General features: G+C 33.2%; 2 protein-coding genes across 2 annotated transcripts in view; both read left to right on the top strand.

Moving 5' to 3' along the window:
- LOC128987398 (AF4/FMR2 family member lilli-like) overlaps positions 1 to 18,400 on the top strand; it is a 221,841-nt gene that overhangs the window by 59,594 nt on the left and 143,847 nt on the right. The window lies entirely within an intron of this gene.
- Positions 6,855 to 11,454, top strand: LOC128987401 (urease accessory protein UreE-like). The gene is made up of 2 exons (XM_054408230.1): positions 6,855 to 6,913; positions 11,025 to 11,454. The coding sequence occupies exons 1-2, from the start codon at positions 6,896 to 6,898 to the stop codon at positions 11,394 to 11,396; spliced, it is 390 nt and encodes a 129-aa protein (XP_054264205.1). The 5' UTR covers positions 6,855 to 6,895; the 3' UTR covers positions 11,397 to 11,454.

Genomic DNA, 18,400 nt, shown 5'->3' with positions numbered 1-18,400 from the left:
AAAAGTTGAACTTTGTTTCTAAAAGCGTTTGCGGATGTGTAACTATTATATACAACAGATGTAAAGATTAAAATTAAAATGTTTCTATTTTGTATCCTCTTCCCGTTGCAAAGCACGGGTACAACAGCTAGTTTTTGGTATAAAATGTAAAGAAGAAAATGGTTTACGTTAGATTTTATCGTTTTCATTGTATGTGTCATTAGTATTATTAATCTTTCTGACGTTTTCTTGAGATGGCGCACGCAATGAAAATAATAGAGATATGATGAGACATCATGTTTTTACCCTTAAAATCTACAATATATCGTAGTACTAATATTGTGAAATTTTGTGAGTTTGTTCGTTTGTTTGATATCCAATCACGCATTAACTACTGGTCGGATCGGGTTGAAATTTGGTATGAAGATAGCTCACATTCCCGGTTAAAATATCTAGACATATTGTTATCCCAAAAACCATTTCGGGCTTTGCCCCAATGGCTCAATAGTTTCCCATGTTAACCTTATGAGTATTTACCTATATTTAAAATGAATTAAAAAGTTTTGTCAGCTTTTTCAACTACACAAGTTGGTTCTACGATATTCAATAGCATTAAAGAGACCACCTCTGTATGTGGTAAGATTAGAAAACGTCAACAAACAGTTTACTTGAATAGACTAGCTCCTCCCCCACACACATCGCTGCTGTAAGCTCCGCCCCCATTTTTTGCCCCTGCTCATTAGGACCTTTGGTCAATCTGTATGTTAGAAACGACCCTTAAACCATTGGCCAATCTGTACGCGCGCGATAGGTGACAGGGGATGCAATGGATTATATTTCTAGCATTTGCACTGCGATGCACGAGAAGATAATATTACTTCCCTTAAAGAATGTTAAGCGTTTGCGGATTTTATTTGTGATATTTATTTATGTGATTTAAAAAAGAAAAAAAAACTAACAAAAAATCAAATCAATTATTATCTGAATATACTAGTAGAAACGTGAACTATTAATGACTTTAAACAGTGTTTAAAAATATTTCGTTCCACAATAAAATATGAAGTCTATTTTGTAATTTTGAAAACGTTTGACTGCACTAATGACGTTTAAAACTTTAAATTAACATACAAATAATATAAAGCTTGTATAAAAGGGAAATAAGACGATTTATTTTTCTTTGAAAACATTTTATATTAGACGAGACGTATTATTCATATCATCCTCTTTTATACGGTAGAAATAATACAAGCTTTTTACGTCTTAAAAGTTTTGAAAGGGTATCATGGAAAGTTAAGTATTCTAGCTGTACTTCAACTTTTAAACCTACAAAAATGTAACCCATCTGAACATACAACTAGACATTTCACCTTAAATTTTTCGCCAGACGAAAAATTCCCCAAAACGCCAATCGTTTAACTAAATCAAACTGAGAGGAAGACTGAAGACATAGGTATTGTAAGTTATAGCATCTTTTTTTATCACATGAAATATATCACTTCCAATCATAGCACAGTCTGTGAGTGGCTTATTCAATTATGTTCCATATTATATAAAAAAGCTACATTTGGTGCATATCTATCTATCTATCTATATATTAATAGGCAAGCATGTTTCTTTAAAACCTCTTTTCTCAGCTCGTGTGCATCGCAGGGAAAATCTACGCATACCGTTAGAAAGATATTTTTCTGTAGGTGTGCACAAACCCTTTAAAAATTCAAATAGGCTCAGAATTAAGAACAAAAAATGAATTTTAAATTTGAATAAAATTAACATGGGCTTTATGGGTTGTCATGCTGGTGACGAAATAACAACGAAATATAAACAGAAAATCAAAACAAATAGAAGAAATACCAATCACATGTTTTATTTACAGTGTGGGGTGAAAATAGAGAAGTCTGTACATTATATATTTTTGGTCGAGTTTCGACCACTGGACGACCTCTAGTACTTATTTAATACGCAAGCAGGTTTTTTGAGACAATTACTCCTCCGAAACTACTGAACCGATTTACACGTTTTTGGTGTCATTGGAAAGAGAATAACGTGAAGTTGTGCAGGAAACTTTCTTTTTAGGGAAAGAATTAGGGAGTGAGGCCCTGGGGCCTTTTAAAGTTTCGTATTTCTCCATAAGGATAACATGGGAGATATTTTTTATTTACAGAAACATATGTTTGTAACTTTAAAATAGTCAAAGTCTACTACATAATAATTGCTGTGTATTATGACTGTTAATGTATACTACATTTCAATCAAGGATTGTGCGACTTAAAGTTTACTCATAATGGATCTTACTACTTTATTTTAATGCTGGGAATAGTAAAATTAGCTGAGTTACCATGATTTAGAAAACTTTACTATAATAATATATGTATTTAAAATCACAAATCTTTGACATTATTAATTCATTTGAAACGAAACAGCTGATCGACAAATCAAACAAATAATTTACTTCGTGTGAATAATGTTGTTACACAAACATAGTTTTTTTTTACCAATAACTTGATTCTTTTTGACTTGTGGGTGTATTTTGTGTTTGCAGTTATTAAAGCACCAAGCCAAGTAACATTTTATGTAATTTTCTGTATAAACTAACAGTATTAATGAATTACTACATGAACTTGACAAGTTAGGTAATTGATTGTCAGTATGCCAAGGGGAAGAAGAGTGGGTCCTCAAATACAGACGAAAACGGAGACACCCATCTAGGGAACTGAGTTTTTAAATATAGAGGTCAGTGGATTGCGAAGACAAGACACAGATTAGACTATTTAAAGGGGGGCAGTGGTTTTATTGATGAGGAATATTAATACATAAAAAAGGGCCTCATTAATGGCACAAGGATTCATGTGATCAGAACGGTTAACAACTTAATAGGACGTAAAGTCCTATGGTCCTAACTAGAACAAGTGAGTGGACACATATTTTGATTTCGAGGAAAACAATTTGCCCGTCTGAAACAAACTTACCTTTTAAAATGGTAAGATGCTAATTTCTGTTATCTTTGGCATTTGCAGCACAAGCACTTTAATTAAAGAGCAGCACTGTTCTTACCCAGACCAATTTCAGTGCATGAGCAACTATATTATATGTTGTTTTATGTAAGGCAACATCTTTTAATAGGATACGCATATTCATTACGGAAAATTCTGACCAGGGTTATATTCCTGAAGGTAACTTTTAGTATTCATGGAAGTGCTTTTGTGAAAAAAAAATTTGTTATGTAGTGTTTATTTTTTAAAGTGTTTTCTTCAAGCAGCATTTTATGACCCTCAAAATATGCTACACAGGCCTATTGGTTTGATATGATCAAATTGTTTGTTGAATCTGTTTTTAAAAATCTTTAAAAAATAACTACCCTATAACATACTTGAACTTCAACACTTATTAATTTACTAAATATAATACACATACAGCTAGAAAATGGCTGGACTACTTCCCTTCGAAGGCTTTATTATTACTAATTTTTGACGTCAAGTCAATATATAACACGATGAATTTGTTTTTAAAATTCATATGTTATTTTGCGGGGCATTGAGCGGCACAGGTTCACTAGTTTATAATAATTCTACTTCATTACCAACATACTTGTTATTCTGTAAAATATATATTCACGTATCCTCTATACTCTATTTTTTCATTTTAGAAACACTAGTATGAATAGTAAGTTAACATAACATCGTGATCTGTTAAAACACCCATGAAATCGTCATACTTATCAATGCTAATGGAAATGCTAATGGAATCAACGTCTATTAGTTGTGTCCAATGACATTAAAGTGGCAAAGAAATACCCTCACCGCACTATACCTGCAGACTAAGCGAATTTCCATGTGCCTCTTAGGATTTTTAATTAAATCTTAAAACATTAGGATTTACCTATGTTTGCTGATACAAGGAGGGTAACAACGTTTTTTTTTGTAAAATATCAATAGCTTAGTAAAACAAATTGTCAAGTTTGATCAAAATATATCTATAAACAAGCAAACTACATCATTTTACAATATTCTCATATAAAAATAGGATAGGAATTTAAAAAAATTAATTGTTTAATTTTCTCCGTAACAAATAACTGTACAAAAACACTTTTAATACTAAATTATAGATTTTTTTTGCAATTTAACATGGTTTAGAAGAGGCTCATTTTGAGTTTTGAGGGTCAAAAATAAGAAAAACCTATATTTACCCCACAAACCCCTGTTCCCATGGTCCGATCATGCAGTTTCGCGAACTCATTTCAACCCAAATTTCATCGAAATCAGGGGAAAATTACTCAAGTTATCGCGTTTACGGGCAGATATAAATAGTTTTGAACGGACGGACGGTGTTTTTGGCCTCTGGGGACATCAAATTAAAAAAGTAAATCGGTCCCGGGTATGTCTTACCATGAGACCTACGGTAATAGCAACTTCCCTATAGAGAAATTCGCTAATACTGCGGGTCACTATAGTTTAACCTACTATTGTAATGGCAAAGATGAGTGCGGAGAATTTGTTTCTTTAGGCTTTTTTAGGAAATAAACCCTTAAATAATAAACATACAAATTTGAAAAAATATTTTAACACTTTCTCGTTTGATTGACGAGTATTTTCTTTACTTTCACATCATGTGTGTTTGAAAGTGTTTGAAAATGCAACCAAAGAGGAAATTAAAAAACCCTATATTCACTAATTTAATATACTTTACCAAGTTTTTCACAATGACTTGATTGTTAAGAAGAGCAAAGAGCACGCTGGCAATTTTCTAGTCCTGCAACATCTTGTGTTCTCCGTGTTTGATCCCGGAAACGTAAAGATATTCCTTAAAAGTGTTGTTACTTGCACTATTCGAAGCTCATGTTGCAGCTTAGAAATATCAATTTTATGTATGCTTCAGTTAAGTACTGGTATCTTATGATTACATATTTTTCAACCCCTGCCCAAGGTTCTACTAGTCTAGGGTTGGCCATTAAATATTTTGGTTAGGGCGGCCAACCTGTCCCAGCACTAATCCTCATGCACCCTGGGACAGGTTGGCCGCCCCCGCAGAAATATTTTACGACCGACCCTTGGCGAGGAGACCCTGGGAAAGGTTGTCCTACAATCGTAAAACGAGCTACAGCCTAGCGTCCCATGATGTAAAGGTTCTTGATAAATGCATCTATAGTCAATGAAACTACCAATATACTTACCGAAGATCTTCGAGTGCTTGAAGATTGTTTACTCCCATAATCGAATATCATCTTGCATGATTGCAATTTTTACCCCCCACGGTGCAATTTCTGCACAGACTACTACAACAATGGCTTGGTGCCACTACAATGGCGTCACCTCCGGGCTATGTACAATCAACAGAACAAAACATCCCGGTCAGTGAACTTGGCAAGTTTCAAGGTCAACTTGGATATACGTTATAAATATTTAATATGTAAAATATATAAGTGGTTCACAACGGTGTTAAATAAAGGAGATAAACTGGTACGGGTGGCGTCGTCCTGTAATCCAACTACTAGGAGGTTACGAATTGTGGATATTTATAGGGATGCACTGTGGATGCGACACTCCTTGGTGTGGATTAACGTCCACACGAGTGAGAACTACGTCTATCCGCAGTACTATCCTGAAAATTAGACCAATTTGTATATATTAAGGTAAAAATTCCACTGTAAACTGTAGGTCCCTTAGTTGCCATTAGCTGTATGGGCTATTAATTAACAGCTTTGTCTAAGGAATGAGTCGGCCTTAGTCACTAACAAGACTACAAGATCGCACCACTCATCCTACACTCATCTCCATTCATACGTGGCTGATTTGTATGGTCGCCATTTCATTGAGAAAGTATTAAAAATATGAAAATAAGTGGGTCAAAGGTTTTTGTTTTCAATTTTTTTATAGCTGGGTAGATGTGTATATTGCTAGTATCACAATTAGAAGTCAGTAGCTTGACGGTTTGAAAGCGGACTGTATATGGACATTGGACATTTAGTGATCTTCTGGTATCAGTCCAGGATACCTGGATCGTCTAACTGCATCCCATACTTCCCCTGGATTCATGTTCAGTCTTAAACACCCCCTTTAAGTATGTTGTTGTCTTACTGAATGATTTAGATTTTTAGTGGTTATTTTTTCATAAAATCCATAAAATATATAGAATTCTCTCAAAAATGGCCCGAAAGATGTTGGTAAAAATTTGGTATGTTGCAACCCTTGAAAATTGAAGTACTCCTTTATAATTCATGTAAGAATTATGGTTAAAAATGTATTGTAACTTGTGTTATTTCCCGATTAAAAAAACATAAATTAAGAGAATATCGGAATTTTGAAGAAAAAAAACGCTTTTGATTGAAATATGTATGTGATGCTCCTTATAATTCATACCATAATAGTGCAACCTCCTGTAAAAAAATACTGTTCAAAAGTCAATGCAACTTTTGAACGTTTACCAATTAAATAGCATAGCCTACTCTCATCCATCGCTTACCCATGATAAAGGTTTGGCAAGCCAATGGGAGAAAGTATGTGTCAGATTGCTGATGCAGTTTATATAATCCTTTGTATCAGCTGGGGTCTGGGTAGTTATGGTGCTCTACCTAATGTTTACCGGTTCATTACTGAGAATATATCTTCTGTTTCCATTATTTTATCAACGATCCTGAACAGCTGATTTTAGACAGCAACAAAGCTACACTTGCATCACACTCTTTCTTCACTCATATTTTCGTTAATCGCCTCACCATCAATTGGTAATAATGATTTAATTCCCATGATCCCCTTTATGACGCGCCGTGATCTCCCCCCAATACCCCATACCCATCCCATGGTGTGGCCTTCAAGGTCAGTTCCGCAGTGCCCCAGGTCGCGAGCCAAGATGGCGGAGATGGGTATATATCCAGCGCGGCGCAGCCCCCCGTCACAATCTACAAGACCGACGCCGCAACAACATGTACAAGTTTATCCTGGTAAGTCTTGTAGACGTAAATGTTTTTTTATTACTAATCCATATATAAATGGCAATTTTAATCACTCACTGATCACTTTTAAAAAATTAAAAAAATTTCAAACTCCATGAAGAAATTTCATTAGGGTTCTGCCCCAGTTGCTATAAGTTTCTGCATAAAAGAGACATTTTACCTTTGTTCATTTTATTGTATTACTATACAACAAAGGTTTCGCAATTCAGTTCATGTACCTATGTAAATTCCTTTCTTGTAAATGGTTAAGACATTTTGAAAATTTTAGATATATAACGTGTAAACAATGGTCAATATTTGAAGAAAATCATCTGTCGTTTTTATCTATTTATAACGGGACGAGATTACTTTGGGCTTGCTTCTTTCATTTGAAGATTATTTTTTTGTGTCGACGTAACTCAGTTATTTATTTATTTGAAATGTAACATTTTTTGCTTTGAAGTTTTGAAAAAAATAAAAACGATTTTACTTAAGTTAATTCAACAATCATTGCAATTGAACTGCTGTTTAAATCTGTTATATCTAAGGATGTTAATAAGATTGAAAAATGTTTTAGTTTTATTTTAATAAGTTGGTCCGTAAAATAAAATCTTTGTTTAGTCATTTTTTAATGTGTACCAGTAGTTTAAAGTTCAAAATATCAAGCAAAGTAACTCAACTATAGACATTGATCAAGTCAACTTTCAGGGTACAGAAAAACGTGAGTAAGGGTTGTATTCAAATTAATCAATAAACGTTTAAAATATTAATCTTCATTTACCTGTTTAAAAACATTATAGCGTAATAACATTAACTTTATCTTAACATTTTGAGCTCTATTAAAAATGTTTGTCAGCTTTGCGATTTTATAATGGTTTACTGTGTTATTTTTTATGCTTTATCGTTATATCGATACAATAATACAAAAGTGTCCGCAATGAGGTAGTAATTTTGTAGGGTTTTAAATAGCATTGAAAGACATGCTTTATTGCAATTATTATTAAATTAACTGTAGTACCTGGGGACCGAGCCTTGGCTCGGTGTAGTTTTTTTTCGATTGTAAAAGCAATATAAAGGAAACTCGCATTTTATTTACAACTAATTTTGGCTGTTATTATTTATAGTGGAATTTCAATTTATTATGATGGGAATTTAACCTGGCAATCCTCAAGACATTAATTTATTTTACAGTCGATGAAAGGTCGTTTGTTTATAATAGCCTATACTCGCATAAGCATTTTTTTACATTTTGTTTAAATTAAAACAGCTTATTACTTTGGGGATTAAACTATGGTAGGAGAGAGCCAAGTTAAATAACCAGTATTTGATCGGAGCTTGGAACTATTTTCACCCATATCGACTTATCTTCAGTGTAATCGTTGCTCAATAGTAACCACTGATGTTTTTCCTTTTGTACTTTATTTTGTAGTTCGCTAGTATACTGTGGGTGGATGGTTTATTATGAACACATGTTACAACTTACAAGTCTTTTGTTTACCTTTTCCTTGTCATTTTGTTCAAGCAACATGGTTACTTAGCAACACATAAGGCCAATGTTAAATAGTTTTGACTTTCAATTTCATTTTGTTAAGTAATTAGATTTTTGTTGGCAGTTTTAACTGCATTAAACACGTTTTTAGGCCAGAAATGAATTATTTACAGCATTTGAAGGAAATTCTCGAAGCCGTTTTCGAGATCTTTGTGCAAGCAAGCATACAAGTATACATACAGACAAGCAAACATTGCTCATATGAGTATAGGATACACGTTTTGTTTCAAAGGTTTTAAAAGTTTTGGAAATACCTCAGAAAATTCTGCTGCGATGATTTTATAGTAATAAATAAACTGATACTTCATAATAAACTACAGTACAATGTCATGAGTAGGATTTGATAAAATTGCTTTTACTTAACAAAAGGTAAAGCATTTATCACGATTTGTTAGAAATAATCATAGTTTAGTTCAAAGTTCAAAGCAACTATCTTCGTGATCTTGCACGTTAAACTGTTCAATGTTTGACGCGGTGTCTAACTAATATGAAGTTAATTACTATTGACATGTCAACCCAAGGAGCGAGCTGGTGTAGGGTAAAGAGCGCGGGACCTCTAGTCAGGAGGACCCTAGTTCGAAACCTCACCAAATCACCAATGGATTTTATCTATGTGATAGTGCCGCGACTAAAAGGTTAACCTTTTTTAGAAAATTTTCACCCTAAAAATTAAGTTACTAAAAGGTTAAACATTTATTATTTTCATTTTTGTGTATGTATTTTTGACAGTCACCAACTAAAAAAAACATAATTTGTTAAGGATTTAAAGATAAATTAAAGGGATTAAATTTAACTCGTCCAAAAACATATTCCTTAGTTTGTATATCGATTCTTAAAAAATATAATTGTACAATATGTTTGAATGCTCTTGTAGACATTACATTGATGCAATCGGATTTTTGTGGAACCAGATTATTTGTGACTATTTATAGGCCTACTTCAAACATTCCCCAAAAGAATATAAATCTCTTGTTAGGTAAAATGTTGCAGCAAGATTTCGTTTAACAATTAATCATAACTATGGTTCTTCCAAAAAGAAGAATTTAATCCAGCACTAAGCACAACCAACGTAATATGTAAATCGATGAAAACAGATTTTTTAGAAAATGTAACAACAAAGTGTTAATGATACAACTAATATTTCGTTACAACCTAATGATAGAATCCTTCGAAAATGTTTAACCAATTTTATTGAATAACAGTCGCTGTTTGATTTTATTCCCCCTTTAGTAGGTACGATTTTCAATATTGATAGATTAATAGGATTGTTTTTTTTTTTATATCGAGGATGGGAAGCTTTCTAATTTAAATTAGTGTTTTTTTTTTAACTTGATATCAGAATTGTTTGTAAAATTAACATTTTAAAACCTAAACCTGAGTACAGATAGCTTGGAGCTCTAGTTAGTTAGTACAATCTCTTCTACGAGCGCTAGTGTGCTCACTGCGGGACCAATCATGTTCGGCCGACGATGGTATGTTAGCGTAGCTCAGTTGTAAGGCGCACTGATGAGTGTAAAATTAGTAGTTAAATTAGTACGTTATTATTTGTTATCATTAGTACAAGTAGGTTTGCAATAAAACTGATTACTGAAATTTGAGAAGCTCAATAAAACCTACAAAAATGTTTTGAGATAAAATTATCTCGTGCAAAAAGTGTTCTAATGCCTTAGGTCTTAAAAAAAAACATTAAAATTAAGCATACATAACGCAATATGCGTGTAAAAATCGATGTATTTCGGCTTCTCCGAAAATGCAGCAAGGATTTGTTACTAACACAAATAATATTACGTTACAAATTAATAATACAACTCTGTAATAATATAAAACCGTTAATTGTTGTTTTATTTGATTTAAATTTTACTATATTGTTACTAATTTCAACATCGATAGAATATTCGATCGAGGTGTAATTTTTGTTTATTATTGAGGATTGCAAAGCTCTCTAAATTTATTTAATACCTGTGTGATTAAAATATGTAGATGTTGACCAATTCGAGTAAAACTTGATATCAAAATTGTTTTTTTTTTATGACAAGAACTTGTATACAAACAATAGTGCAATGTTAATGCATTATTTATGTGTTCATTGTCTGTAGGTATAAATGATATTGAGGAAAATGACTAGTTATTGTTGAATTTGCCTTTAGTGTGAATTTAGGTACATACCAGCTGCTGCACAGGCAAACAACAGAGCTCTAACAATATCCGGGTAAAGATACGGACTTGGAGTTTGACTCAACATAGCCTGTCCTCTGTCCACAAATATAGATTGAATTTGCTTGTACGATTTGGAAATAATTTGCCTATACCGAGTTAGGTTAGATTATGTAGATGTCTTTCTTGTCTCTTTCTCTATCTTTACTTCCCTCTCTGTATCTTTTTGAGCTCATCTTTCCGAAACCAAAACTTTCTTAGAGCGTATCTTTCCGTATACCGTAGCCCAACATTGCTAAACCCTTAGTGCATTGTTTCCCATCATTACACTACAACCTCACTTCTGTAATGCTACTATTTGGTAACATACTTGTACAAGACATAGAAGTTCTGATACTAATCATGTTCTCTTTCCAGCTGTGTACCCTCCTGGTCGCCGCCCTCGCGCACCCCCACCATGGTAGCAACCACGAGACCAAACACCACCACGACGAACAAGAGAAACCAGCAGCGGAGAAACCCGCCGAGGAGAAACCCGAGGCAGTAGAGGCCGAGAAACCCGAGGAGAAACCTGAAGCCGAGGCGAAACCCGAGGCTGCTAAAGAGGAGGCGAAGAAGGAAGCCAAGAAGGACTCGCACGAGTCTCACTCCCATGATTCCAACGAAGCTCCCCTTCCAGTCGAAGGTCATTCCCATTCCGCTTCTCCTGCCCATTCCGCCTCACCCTCCTCATCGCATTCCCATTCCGCACACTCTCACGACGAACACTCGTCCAAGAAGGACCATTAAACTTTCCTACTTAGCTTTTAGATCTTACAGTTCCATACAATAAATTACTTTTAGTTTATATCCGTGTTTTATTTACATATTTGTCTTCCCTGAGGAAATAATTGAGTCAGAAAGTATATTTGTTTCAAAAGGGTATCAGAATGTTGGCAGCAATACTTAGTAAGTCAGGTTTAATTGTAAAGTAATGTTGTAATGTTTACATTGTGTAGTAAACTCGTATCCTTTTAATCATAGAAGTCGGTGTAGCCTGTTGCGCATGCGACAGTAAAGAACAACAAATTTAATTAATTAATGATCAATTCGAACTCATGGGTTTATTGGAAGCATCACAGAGAGGTGAGGTAGTATTTAATCTTACAATATTATGTAGCAGACATTGAAGACCTGACATCTATCATTCTTATAGTCTTGTCTTATACCAGATTTAAACATATTTTTATTTAGTTCTATGGTCTAATTTAAAAATTCTACTTGGTACAAAAATGTTTGACCACTTTTGTGTTAATCGTTCAGGTTTTGGGGGTTTTGACTTGGACTGTGAGTTTCTCAAAAGTTCCGCTTAATCGTTTCTAAGCGTTCATGACCACTAGGTTGTTGATATAAACGGTATCAGCACTGACACATATTTTCCTCCAATCAGCCTGTTAAAACCTCTTATCATAAACAAGCGATGGAAGTAACTATGATGTTTTATGGAAACATCACAAAGCTTCAATAACTTTTAAACTGTAATTTTAAACCATTGGGGGCTGTAAGATTTTTTTTAGGTAAGAGAACTGAGTTCTAACTAAAATCTTTGTAAAAATCGATGTTTCCGTCATAATTGGGTTTATGGAAAAATCACCAGTACAGATAACAATTTTAAAAAATCTAGAAGATTCCATGCATTAGTACCAACATACCAACTTTCATGAAACTTGGACCAAGAGGTAGTCTCCACACACACATACAAACTTCATTTCGAAGCCTACTTTTTTGGGTCCAGGGGAATCTAAAACTGATAGTTCCACTCAAAAATCAAAATAGTAAACTTTTGCTCAAACAATACTTTCTTCATATACTATGTATCGGGGGAGATAGTAAAAAATGTATTAAAACATAATGTAATAAGTACTGTTATAAAAATCTACAGTTTAAAGACAAGTTGTTCTAAAATAAACAACAAAAACTCCCACCTATCAGCAATTATTAGACTAATATTCGAGAGAATCAAGAATTTAGAAGTTTATTCACCTTTGAGTAATACAAGAATAAAAAGATTACAATAGGCTTCATCAAGTTAATACATTGAAAGACAGTACCAAAATCATAGGTAGGTTCATTACTTTACTAATAGTCAAGAAACTCATTGGTCTAAGAACACAGAAGTATTAGAAATTCACCAGTAGATGGATGTAGTTTTTTAAAAAATATTTTAGTTCATAAATGCGAGAAACTATCCCACAAATAACGCATAACAATATCTTTCCTCCCTTCCACATTTTATCTGAGCTTATGATTAATAAATATATGTTTTTTATATACATATTTTACACATTTATGTTAATACAATATTAACAACATGTAACATGATAAATCTAATTTAATAACAGTGACAATTCATTAAAATAGGTAGGTACAACATTACATGTACGGAAAGTGAGTTTAATAATTTTTATTAATACTGCTTCAATTATATCGCAATGGAAGTAAACGTGTCATTAAAGTTATTACCTGAATGACAAATAATAAACACAAGAACATAATGCACTGCCAGTAGACCTACAATGTAAAATGCTTAAGTTCATTTAATGAAGTGGATAACAGCTGATGAGTTAGTCCTTTACTCGCATGACGTGCTGGTTTCTTATTAGTTCATTGTTGTGTTCGTATCGTTGAACAGTTCGATGTACTTTCCTGTTGCTACAGGCAATGTCCGTTAGGGTTTCATTGTCTACTGCGTGTGGTGTTCGTATGGGATTCTATATCCATTCCTGTAGTGTTCGTTTAGGGTTTAGTATATATATCGTGTATGGTTTGTGATTTATGTATGTTTGTGTCAAGTAAAGGTCATATGAAGGCAAGATTAATGTTGGTACAATACTTTGAGAAAGGTAATTATTATTTCCATTATATAGTAGTGTTGTAAATTACCATACATGCTGTAGTTTTATGTGAAATTGTGAAATATAGTGATTAACAAATCTATCGCAAATGTAAACTCAGATCCAGACGGCTGTCAGCTGTTTGTAGCATTGTTGTTCTCCGTCTCGCGCTACGATCGTAGGTTAGTCTGTGACGAACCATTGTTTTGACGATTCACTAAGCAGGACTTTCATGAATTGTTTAACTAGGATATGTCATTTCTAAATACAATTTTCAAAAATTGTGTTCAGCTATAAAAAATACCCCCGGCGCAGCAAACCTGCAGAATAAGCGAATTTCCATTTGCCTGAATGGATTTACACTAAAATGTCTCCTTAAAAATATCACACTTATTCCCTATTTAAATAAAATTAGTTTAACGAGTACTTAGGTTTGCTGCAACAGGGAGGGTAAAAAGGTGTTTTTTTGTAAAATGTTATTAGTTTAGTATGAAAGGAATGCATTTCCCAAATTTGATCAAAATATGATCATAAACAAGCAAACTAAAACAGTTTACTTATTCCCCATAAGAATAACATGGGAATTTTAAATTTACAATTTTTTGGAATTTTTCCCGTAACCATTAGGCGCATAATAACGCTTCAATATATTAAATTATTTGTTTTTTTTTAAGCTCTACAAAATGGTTTAGAAAGAAAATGCTAAATTTTAAGTTTTTTGGGTCAAAAATGGGAAAACCCAATTTTTGCTCCATAAAACCCCCCATAAACCCCTGTTCCCATAGTCCGATCATGCTGGTTCGCGAACTCGTTCGAATAAACGTAGGTTTACACGTTTATACCAAATTTTATCAAAATCGGATGATTTTTTGCTCGAGTAATCGCGCTAACGGACATATATATAAATATATATATGAATTTGAACGGATGGTGTTTTTTTTCTCTAGGGACCTCAAAACGAAAAAGTAAATCGATTTTGGGTCCAGGTCTTACCATGAGTACTACGGTAATAGCTTATTCCCTATAGGGGAAATTCGCTAAAAATCATATATACACACATTCTAAGTTCTGTGGTCTATAATTGGGTTTGATTACTCTTGTAATCGGTTAGACTTCTCATCCCATTGTAAATTTTGAAGCACGTTTTTCGTTTCTAGTTCATGTACGTGACACAAAGGCGCTAGTGTCGATGAAACTTTGTTTCCATTATTTTAGGGTTAATTTCTTGATTTGTGCTTTACTGTTTGGTTATATAACCAGGGGACTAGTTATTGTTTATGATTAGATCGTATTATTTGGTTAAACAAGATTTTAAATGGCTGTAATAACGGGAAACAAATTGTAAACAAAACACGACCTCTACATAAACCGTACATGAACTAACAATAAAATTGTCTTCAGCTGTTCCATAAGGATGAGAAATCTACTAAGGGAGTATGTTTTATATATGGTAATATTATGCAGAGGAGAGCATAACTGTGCCGTCCCGACCCAGTGTGCTTCACTGACACCGAGTTTAAAAGATCAAATAATAAATAGCTGAGAAATCATGGTTTAAAACTTTGTAAATATCTGCTTGTTAAGTAGCCCAAATTGTTGCAATGACGTAACTAGTTACAACTTCATAAAGACATCATCAGTGTCCAGGGGATGTCAAAATCAATCGTATGATTTGTATGAGATCGATACACATCATATAAAAATAAATGACTGTGATTTCTCAACCACTTATTATTCTTTTCGATCTTTCAGAACATGATGTAGTTTGATAGGGAATTTTAAATTCTAAATAACAAAATTTTTGGAATTCGATCCAAAAATCAGTTGTTATTTTAAATCTTGCTAACTGGACATTTTTTAATAAATGTTATTCTTGATTTTTTTATTTTGACCGTTTTACCCATTAAACATATTTCTTAATTTTGTACTTACATATTTGACACCCTGTATAAACCACACGTTTGCAAGTTTTAAATGTTACAATTTCCTAAATTTATCCACTGTCGACTATAATGTTCACAATCAACAGTGTTAACACTCAGCGCCGTGATATTCTCTCGACGCAACACCCGCAGTACACGCGTGGCTCTGTATTGCTAGACAACGCCGTTGTATCTATACAACCTTTGTGAACGGTTAAAAACTACTTGTGCCACATACTGAGCATGGATTTTTAAAGTTCTTCATATAATTGTGAAATAATTTCGTAACATAGTATATAAACAAATATTGCTTGAAATTTTTAAATTAGCATGCAAATTTTGCCAATCCAAGCAATGAAAAATCTCTAATCCCATTATTGCAATGGTTGATATTTTGGATAAATAATTAACATAATCAAACCTTTGGTGGTAATAATACATTTCCAATACAAATTCTCTTTAGGCCAGAAATAGCAAAGTTCCTTTGAGCAGAAATCTGACGGAAATTGATTTCCTAAAAATTTCGTAAACAAAAAATCAAGCTCTAGTTAAGACTACTACAGTAATTTGGAAGTCAGTACACTTTATTAGTTGTTTTAGACATTTCCTTAGCTAAAGATATTTTTGTATATAGCAGATTCAAGGCACATATTGCACCTTTTTATTTGGATCGTTTAGCCAATTTCCATATAGCCTACTATAGGAAATTTCCTAAATAGGGCCTACTATAGATAGTAAATTCCCATTTTATTCTTATGGACAAAAGACCACTGTTGTGTATTGCTTGTTTATGAACGTATTTTGATCAAATTTGGAAAATTAATTTATTCCATACTATACTATTGACATTTTATCAATAAACACTTTATCCCTTCCACGTAGCAGCAAACCTAAGTAATTGTAGCAAAACATAAAAGTTGTGAAGAATGAGCGAAGAAAAGACCATTTTGGTCTGAGTAGTTAGCTATATTTTCATATAATATTTTTTTAGGCTTCAACTAATTTAAATCAGAAAAACATTTTATTTAGGAATCGTCCCTCAACATGTCTTCGATCTTGTTGTATTATCGTTGATATGATAGGTTACGTACCTTTTTTTATTCCGTCTTCAGTCCTAATATAGTCAAAGGGTGACTAGTTTCGGGTCAAAATTGACCCATTTTCAACCCCATTTTCATCAAATTGAATGGTTCAAAATCCTGGTGGCAATAATGTTTAAGTTTGTATTATCGTTAACAAACATTAGCCATTTATTATTTGATCGGAACTCAACGAAGGAAGTAATCATTATACCAATATAATTAGAAGTACAGCATATATTTACAAGGTAATATAAATCAAAGAATACCTTCGTTCATAAACTTAAATCGTACATTTTATCAGGAAACTGCAACAAAAAAGTATATTTACTTGTCTAGTTTTGTAATTTGGTCTTACAACTTTCCTTATTTTTATACATTGACAAATATTTCTCGTTGAGTGTCATCTCCTCATAACACATTTTTGATCATGAACAAGTGCATAACTGTTTAAAAACTCAATTAAATTACTTACGATTTTTGTTATACACATGTTATAACAAACTGAGAAACTAATTAAATCAGTATAACATCTTCTCACAAAATACAGTAGGCACACAATGAAATGTATTCCCATACGCTTAGTTTTTATTTATGAACAACAGTTATGTTTTATGTTTTCCGATGGTTTGTGTTCAAGTAGAGCTAAGAATGATACGTATCCGTACACGAGTCGTAATTTTTAAAATAATAATTTAAGCATTACAAACGCACTCTTGTAACCCTGAAACATACATACGTACTGCGTTACCGACTGGTACAACCATTGATTTTCGGCACGCCTTCAGCTTAAACTCGGCAATCTGCTTACCGACTATGAGATTGCAGCGACTTCTTTGAAGGCGTTGTGAGTATTCTAGTATGTAGATCCAAACTGCGTAAATATATTTTAAAATATTTTTATGGCTCTCATGAAAAGTAATATTTAATAGTCTCTCACTGCATGAATTGTGACAAGTAATAACCACCTGGATAAATTAAATTACAATTTGGGGGAAATCAAGCATGCCGTTGGTCTTTAATGTTTAGTTTGTTATTACATTAAAACCTTCTCATATATTTGTATTAGGATAATATGTAACTTTTATCTACTCAGCTGCCTTTCCTGTATTTCGTAGGGCAACATTTAAATTATTATGATCAAGCTGAACGGTATGTTTTATAAACTCAGCTAGTTCTCTGGAACTTTTAACAAACAGTAAACATTCTCTTGCAGTCAATGATACCAACCATTGATTTATAATATTTTTATTATTTTAAGCAATTCATATTTTTTTACAAACTACCAGTATTACGATTTCACTTCCCAACCTGATTTCCAAACAACAATTTTAAGCGAACTGTGGTCAATAAATTCGTGGGGTCAAAATTCAGCAGTCTACCACAGGACAACATTACTGCAATACCAGCAGTCAAAATAGTTCACGAGTTGCCTAACAGGTGTCGCACGCTGTCAGTTGACAGCGCTTTCATCGTCGATGCTGTGGCAACACTGGAATCGTCTGCTCGCTGGTCAGATGATCAGCTGATCCTACAAAACAACACGCACCCAGACGGCCTTGCCAACCCAAAAAAACTAAATATTTGGCGCCTCTCAGGAAAATAGAGGTCGAATAACACTTGAAGATAACTTTGATCGGTTTTATTGCACAATGTGTAAGCTTTAACAGATTCTTATTGTCAAATTCCTGCAATATCATCCAACGTAATAAAATAATGTACATCAATTATAAGAAAAGCTTAATAAGTTATTAGCAGTCCACATTGTTTTTAATTACTGTACTGCGATTATTTTGTGGAATTAAATTAGTCTATTTACTGTATTGTATATGTATTGTAACTATGATAGGTGAATGCGACTGCATAAAAGTTGATTTGATTGTTTTTCTGAATTAACCGACCATAATCACTACTACCTT

The sequence above is a fragment of the Macrosteles quadrilineatus genome, unplaced genomic scaffold (assembly GCF_028750875.1).
Source record: "Macrosteles quadrilineatus isolate MER2022 unplaced genomic scaffold, UCM_ALF_1.0 Scaffold_2__2_contigs__length_208266976, whole genome shotgun sequence".
NCBI lineage: Eukaryota > Metazoa > Arthropoda > Insecta > Hemiptera > Cicadellidae > Macrosteles > Macrosteles quadrilineatus.
This window is presented reverse-complemented; position numbering and strand designations above follow the sequence as displayed.